The sequence below is a fragment of the Impatiens glandulifera genome, chromosome 1 (genome assembly GCF_907164915.1).
Source record: "Impatiens glandulifera chromosome 1, dImpGla2.1, whole genome shotgun sequence".
NCBI lineage: Eukaryota > Viridiplantae > Streptophyta > Magnoliopsida > Ericales > Balsaminaceae > Impatiens > Impatiens glandulifera.
Window position 1 is genome coordinate 95,876,164 of NC_061862.1, and position 8,698 is coordinate 95,884,861.

At 31.7% G+C, this 8,698-nt stretch overlaps 1 protein-coding gene across 1 annotated transcript; it reads left to right on the forward strand.

Annotated features, from left to right (window-relative positions):
- Window positions 1–4,262: 4,262 nt before the first annotated feature.
- LOC124937094 (geraniol 8-hydroxylase-like) lies at window positions 4,263–6,513 on the forward strand. The gene is made up of 2 exons (XM_047477610.1): window positions 4,263–5,135; window positions 5,914–6,513. The coding sequence occupies exons 1-2, from the start codon at window positions 4,263–4,265 to the stop codon at window positions 6,511–6,513; spliced, it is 1,473 nt and encodes a 490-aa protein (XP_047333566.1).
- Window positions 6,514–8,698: the final 2,185 nt, after the last annotated feature.

The following is an 8,698-nucleotide window of genomic DNA, read 5'->3' on the forward strand; positions in this document are numbered from 1 at the left end:
TTTCTTCAAAGGAAAAAACCGAAGGTTAAGCTCATTACTCTCGGTTTTTCTTCAAAGGAAAAACCGAAGGTTATGCTAATAACCCTCGGTTTTTCTTCAAAGGAAAAACCGAAGGTTATGCTAATAACACTCGGTTTTTCTTCAAAGGAAAAACCGAAGGTTACGCTAATGACTCTCGGTTTTTCTTCAAATGAAAAACCGAAGGTTATGCCAACAACTCTCGGTTTTTCTTCGAAGGAAAAACCGAAGGTTATGCTAATAACTCTCGGTTTTTCATTTGAGGGAAAAACCGAAGGTTATGCTAATAACTCTCGGTTTTTCTCATTGAAGAAAACCCGAGAACTAGAGGACATCTTTCGGTAAATACACTATTCTTTTTAACGACGGAGTCAATACCGAGGGATGGCGACAGTCACCTTAACTCTCGGATTTTAGTCTATCCCGAAAGTTATGGGCTCAAAACCGAGAGTTTTAACTCTCGGTTTTGACCATTTTTTTACCAGTTTTATCAAAAAAATCTATCCGGGCCATATGTTCTGAAAATTCAATAAATTGTTATTCCATATCTCTATATTGTCAAGGATCATGTAAACGCGGTGTATATCTATTGTTTCAAATTGAGAGGTGTTTTGGTCGAGAAGTAAAGTATAATATAATATGAAATTTCATATCTGGAATCACATCTTCTTTAATCAATCATAAATGTGGTTTGGATGAATAAAATGAGTTGAAATTTTGTCAAAGATTAACAACTTATTGATCTACAAAATTGCCTACCTATTTTTTTCTAACTGGAAGCCTAAGAATCGTCTTTAAGACCCAGTCTTTAAGGTTTTGAAAATGGTAGAACGATTTGCTGAAAATAGAAAAGGTTTTGGTCGTTTTTTTGCACTATTTTTTATGATTAATTGTGAACTACCCGTTCTATCCATAACTCCAACCGATCCTATTTTTGACAAATAATAGTTCACACTCTGGTCTACAAGTTTTATTGAAATATAATTTTGGATGCTACAAAAACAGGCAGAAAACTGAAAAATAAAAACTGAACATGTTTTCTAATAATGTGTTTAGAATTTGACTTCCCCTTTGGAATTTCAAGTGTTTTTTAAGATTTTTTATTTTGATGATAGGTACATTTTTATATCCCTATATTTGATATTACTAAATTAATGATGGAAACATATAAGCATTACTAGGAATACATCCTTATAAGTCTAAACAAATGATATGTTTGGATTCAACATTTAGATGAATGAGTAGAAATAAAAAATAAATAATATGTAAAAATCATATTTTTATAAAATGGTAAAGGATATATAATAAATATATACCATCTTTTGAAACGGACATGGGAGACTAAGCTTCGAGACCATTTCTCAAGTGTAACTAAACACAGACCAAACATTTAGAACTATTAAAACGCGATTTTAGAAAGAAAAAAACTTCTTTCTTAATTTCTCTCTGAGTAAATTGGATGGTGATTCTAAAAAAAGTAAAAAAAAAAACTAATATAATATTGGTTAGATCCTATTTAGTTTCTCATCTCACTTTTGAAAAAGATGTCCTTAAAAAAAAGCGTCGTTTACATGTCTTGTTTTACGAGATTCGAGAGAAAAGTAAGTTACGGAATTTAACAAATATCGTCAAATTAAATTATATTATATTTGTACCTCATTTTTTTCCGTTCATTTCTATTTCATTAAAGGCAATCATAAGATGAATGATAGTATATACGGGGTAATAGATATACTGATTCTTATACATTTAACTGGGTTTAAAATCTCTTTATACATTTTTTTTTTTTTTTTTTTGTTTAAAATGACTTCTTATACATTTATTTTTGTTTGAATTCTTTATACAATTATTTTTGTTTAAAATTTCTCTTTATATATTTATTTTTGTTTGAATTTACTCTCTAAACATCTTAAACTATTTAAAATGTTATAACACCGTAAAATTGTATTAAAAATAAACACAAATTCCTCGTATACGTGGTGGTATATTCAATTTTTTTCTAAGTTCTAGTGCGGGCAAATGTTTCTAATTCCGGGGCACAACGCATACAAACATAATCTAATATGGAGGACACGAATGAGAAATAATATTATCGTCGTCTTAGTTTGCAGCATCATTATATAGAAATGGAGTGGAGCAATTAGGTTGTTGTTTGGAAATGGAGTTGAAGAAGTTAGGTAAAGACAGATGTGGGAGCTTTGTCAATAAGACTCAGAAAAATAAAAATAGATATATTGTATATATCTATGAACAGAAATGAGAATAACACCTAAAAAAAGAAAAGAAAACAAAAAGAAGGGGATTGTCATTTTGAAATAGAAGTTCCAGATTTGGAAAGTTGTTATAAAAGAAACTTTCAAAATTAGTGGCTTACAAAAATGAGTTTAGGGCCTCTTTGGCAAAATGTATAAATTGTATAAGAGTGCTTAATATAAAATATTTGTATATATGGGTTATAGTTGCTCCATTTGTAAGAATAATAAAGTCATATATATTTTCTAATTTTTATGTTAATTTGATATGAGATGTAAAAATATAGTATAAGAAAAACAGTTTTAATTGTTCATTCAATTAAAGTGATTATAGAAACTTATTTATTATTCATTTGATTAAAATTTGAGTCCCATTCAATCTTTCTCCAATAAATAAACTATTATTTAAAAAAAATGCATTACTCATGTTTTAAATTATGTGTTATTTTTTTTTTGTATCTTTGAGTTTTATTTATTATTATATATTATTTTATTTTATTCTTAATTATACATTTTAAATAATAAATTAGATTTTAATATAATATATAAAAGTTGGTTTGTAACATATATTTTTACTTTATTTGTTACAATATAAAATTTATTTTAATTAGTTTGAGTAATATTATTAATGAATTGTATAAAAATAAAATAATATTAATGAACTGTATATATGACTCCTTTGATTTTTGCTATTTTCTAAGTTTTGTCTATATACTTTTAAAAAATTAGGCAAAAAATATTGTATTAAGACAACAACATTAACCTTACAAAATTTCTAACAATTATCTTGAACACATAATGAAAACTAAGTATACCTAATATTCAATTGAACTATTAAGAGAGTTTAAATAACAAATAAGTATTTAAGAGACCACATCAAGATTCGACCAATTAAGTTTATGAACATCTAGTGTGTTGTGAATCCATTGGAGTTGAATTCACTTACCAAAATCAAAGTAGGAAGAGAATATTTACCGATTTCAGACACATAGGAAGCCAATAGCCATCCCAAAACATCTATTCCTATATTTTAAAATGAAAATGGAATGGGAGACACAAAATGAGATACACATGAAAAACATCATAACAAATATATCAACTCTGGTATCCATAAAGGACACGACAAAGTATAATATTTTATGTGAATTATAGAATCTAGTTAACTATTGAGTTTTTTTAACATAAATTACTCTTGAAACCATTAGATTAAAGACATATATTTTCGAATTTATCACTTTGTATCATCATATTCCATCAAACTGTCTTGGATTAAACTAATATACATACTTATAATTATAGATAAATTCAGAAATTATAGTTACAATTAATTTGAAAAATGAATTTAGAGTAAGCTCAAAAAAATGGAGGGATGTTACTAGAGAGAATCAAACCAAGAATGTGATTTAAAAAAAAATTATTTTCAATTTAATTACTAGGAAACAACTCAATAAAGTATTTCAAGTGGCGAGAGTGGTTTCTAAGAGAACAAATGTCACGGTTCGGTTTTCACTTGGAATACATTAAGTTGAAGTGAGTGTTATGCTAGTCTATTTCATTTAAAAAAAAATCTAACTTTTCTCTGGTTATAATCTAAATTGAAAACCTAATTAGTTTTCGCGATATAATTTAATATTAAATCATTTCAATCATAATTTTTAAAATTTATTTATTACATTTAAAAAAAATTATTAATAAAAGGTTCTTATCTTTCTAGTCTAAAAAGATAAGAGAAACCAATCACATTCTAACATCCTCAAATCTCTTTTCTTATTATTTGACAATTGACATTGTCTTTAATATGTATTTTGTGTCATCTAGTTCCTTTTAGGTTTTGAAACCGAATTACACTGTTTCATTAAAATCTGTCCACAAGTTCTACACGCAAACTAGTTAGTGGAACCACTCATCTTTGACAATAACATTTGGTTATAAATAGCCATTCATTTAAGTCTTCTCCTTATTATGATTATACAATTGAGGCAAAAGAAATACATGGAGCTTTTGAAATTCTTTTTCTATTTCCTTCTCCCTTTTGCGTTTCTCCAACTCCTCCTCTCAGTCCGTCGAGCACGAGTGAGCAGACGTCTCCCACCAGGCCCCATCTCGTTACCTATCATCGGTAACCTATTACAATTAGGCAACAAGCCTCACGAGTCATTGACGCGGTTAGCCCAAACATATGGTCCAATAATATCGTTAAAGTTAGGTCAAATGACTACGATAGTAATTTCATCACCCGTCATGGCGCAAGAAGTCCTACAAAAACAAGACATTTCCTTTTCCAATAAGTTCATCCCCGATGCTGTTCGTGCATGCGATGCACACAAACTCTCTATTGTTTTTCAACCCTCTAACGACCATTGGCGGAGCTTGCGGAGGCTCTCTCACACTCATATATTCTCCGGCCGAGTACTTGATTCCACACAGCATATTCGACGTAAGAAGGTGGAGGAGCTCGTGGCCTACGTTCGGAAATGCTGCCACGAAGGCGTGACTGTGAATGTCGGTCAGGCAGCATTCCGAACATCGCTGAATGTTCTTTCCAACACTCTTTTCTCGGTTGATTTGGCCGGTACGGAAGGGGACGAGGCGTGTGACTTTAAGGACTTGGTGTGGAACGTTATGGTGGAGGCCGGAAAACCCAACCTGGTGGACTATTTTCCGGTTCTACGCGCCATCGATCCGCAGAGGATACGCAGGCGAATGTCATTATATTTCGTTAAGTTTAGGATTTTGTTCGGTGAAATGATCGATAAGAAGATGGCGATGAAAACCTTCTTGAGAGATATTTCTGAAGGCGATATAATCGACATGCTTCTGAAGATTTCTCTAGAAAACAATGATGAATTAAACAAGGAAATCATAGTTCAAATGTGTCAGGTTTGTATCGATCTCTTTTTTTCTCCATAGGGTTATTTTTGAATAACCATATTCTGAACAAGATATTCACATGTGTGTTTAATACTCACTCGTAACAACCAACCTTCTTTTAGAAACCAAACCTTCTTTAGAAACCAACCGGACTCTTCTACAACCACACATATATATTTTTTTTAGAAACAAAGTTATTACTAAAATATTCTGTGTGCCATAGGGATTTAATCGATGACGAAGATAGCTTGCTTACCAAACAAAATAATGTTTTGAAATACATTTAATAATGTATATATTAATAAATCAATAACATTTGTTATTCAAACTCAATTTCACAAAGTGTTTTTACGCACCCTTAAATTAATTTGTCTAATTATTATACACAACCATCACAAGTATAAAAAGAATAATAGCAACCACTAAATTATACGGTATTATACTATTTTCCGTGGTTATTTGACAAAAATAAATGCAATTTAATGAGGTAAAAGTTTCCTATTTTCAACTAGCAAGGTCAATATCGATGATAGTTAAACATGTCGCTACTCCAGGCTGCAACTTGTTTGTGATTTGTTTTCAATTTGGTTAATGTGTCTTTCATGAATTTATGGTCATCTAAATAACAACTTCAAATTTATATATTTTTGTTATTTCTTCACCTTAAGTTTGCCAAGCAAAATAAATCTTACACTATAGTGCTATATATTGGTATACAATTTAAAATAATCCATCATATTTTAATTGTTATTTAAACTATGTAATATCACAGGAATTTTTTATCGCGGGAACAGATACTACCTCGAGCACACTTGAGTGGGCAATGACAGAATTATTTCGACACCCAACTTCCATGGAAAATGCAAAAAATGAGTTAAAGCGCGTTGTTGGTCTCGGTAAACAAGTAGAAGAGTCTGATATTGATAGATTGCCTTATTTGGGAGCAGTTCTAAAAGAAACTATAAGAATGCATCCACCAGCCCCATTTCTTGTCCCTCGACAAGTTTATACAGAAGTTAATCTGTGTAGCTACACGATCCCAAAGGGAGCACAAGTGTTGGTGAACGTTTGGGCAATAGGTCGAGATCCCGATATCTGGGAGAGCCCCATGGAATTTAAACGGGAGAGGTTTATTGATTCAAAAATTGATATTCGTGGTCAAGACTTTGAATTGATTCCTTTTGGAGCTGGGCGAAGAATTTGCCCCGGATTATCCTTAGCGATGAGACTCCTTCCGACGGTGTTGGGCTCGTTGATTAATATGTTTGATTGGAAAATTGTGGGAGATGTTAATAACTTGGACATCGAAGAGAAATTTGGCCTTACTTTACAAAAGGCTAACCCTCTCCTAGCCGTTCCAATTCCTAAATAGGAATATTGGACTTTTGATTTTCTTTAGTGTGGATTAAATAAAGATATAATTTAAATGCACCAATATATATATATATATATATATATAAACTTATATTTTATAATGTTTTCTTATATGGTTTCAAGCCAGAATATTGAGAATTAATTTTAAAACTAAAGATGATTTGAATTGAATATCAAATTAATTTAAGCACCAACTTTAATATTTAAATTGTAAAATTTTAACGAATCATCTTTAATTTGCAAAAACACCTGGGGCAATTCCTTGTCTATCCATATTTTAAACATTTTTTTTCTATTATACCCATTTTCATCAATTATCATCCACTCACATGGTCTCCCTTACAAAATGACAAACCAGTCATATTTAATAAAAATAAAAATTACTCTTTGGCCCCTCCCTCCTAATTATTTATTCATTCTCTTTCTCAAATATCCACATTCTCTCTACAAATCTATTAATTACACCCTCTCTTTTTTAATTCATTAATTACTTTATTTTATAAAATATAAACATATAATTAACATTAATCATAATTAAATAAATAATTAAAATAAAATAAAATTTATATATTATATATTAAAAGAGGTTTTGTAGAGAGAACATACCAATGTTGTCACTCCATAGAATATGAGGACGATTCAGAGTGACGTGAAGTTCGCCTAGAAGAGATTGGAGCCATCGAAGTTCAGCAGTAGAATGAGACAGGGCATGCTATTCAAACTCTGTACTAGAACGAGCAACAACTTGTTGCTTTTTGGAATTCTAGGAAATGAGACTGCATGTCTCCAAAAAAATCCGCAATAGCCAGTGGTGGATCGACGATCATCAGGACATCCGGCATAATCAACATCAAAATATACTGTAAGAGAAAATTGTGACGATGACCGAATTTGTAATCCATGATATGGTGTATGCCGAAGATAACGTAATATTTGTTTTACAGTTGCCCAATGAGAGTAGTGGTGGGAGAGTGCATAAATTTACACGCTCAATTAACTGCAAAGGCAAACTCAGGACGTGTGAAAGTAAAATATTGAAGACCGTCAACAATGTTTCGATAGAGAAGTGGGTCACTCAAGGGTCATCATCATGTTTGGAAAGAGAATACCCAATGACAACAGGAGTGTGAAGTGGCTTTGCATCCACCATATTAGATCTTTTAAGAATTGTGGAAATATAATTAACTTGACTAATAAACAAACTGATAGGAGTTCGAGTAGCTTCAACTCTAAAAAATAATGAATATCACCCATGTCTTTAATAGAAAATAATTTACACAATTTAGATATCGTAGACATAAGATGGGGTGAATAGTTTCCCGTAAACATAATATCATCCACATAAACTAGTAGATAAGCCAAAATATCGCCTTTGTGATAAATAAAAAGCGATGTATCGAATTTGGATTCAATAAATCCAATGGATAATAAAGCCCTACATAAAATAGAGTGCTAAGTACGCGGGGCTTTCTTTAGTCCATAAATGGCCTTTTGTAGACGACATACATGATGTGGGAAATCAAGATGTATAAATCTAGACGGTTGAGCCATATAAACTTGTTCAAGTAATGTGCCATGAAGAAAAGTATTACTCAAATCAAGTTGGTGGATAGGCCATTGTCGTGTAACAGCGAGTGAGAGAATGGTTCGGATAGTAGTTGGTTTAACAACCGGGCTAAAGATTTTCTCATAATCAATTCCAGATTGTTGATGAAAACCTTTTGCAACAAGCCGTGCTTTGTGTCGTTCAATTGACCCATCAATTTTCCGTTTAAGTTTAAAAACTCATTTGCATCCAACCACATTACGAGCCTGAGTTCGCGGAGCAAGAGTCCATGTGTTGTTCTAGAGTAGATAATTATACTCAAATGTCATAGCAGCCCTCCAAGTAGGGTCTTTATTAGCCAATGAAACACATGCAGGTTCAACACTGGAGGCAAAGTCGATATTTAAGGAATGAATCCGGTTTTTGGCTCGAGTGACCATGGGATGAATGGAGCATGTAGGGCACAAACAGGTGAAGTACGAGGAAGTCGGTTTCTACTTTCTAGAAATATGTGTGGATTCAACTAATGTGGGAGTCGATGAGTTTGGAAAAGATTGAGGTGAGGTAGTGATTGGATTGATTGGATTATTAGGAGGGATAGATGTGGTAGGTGTGATTGATTGTGGAGTAATAATTG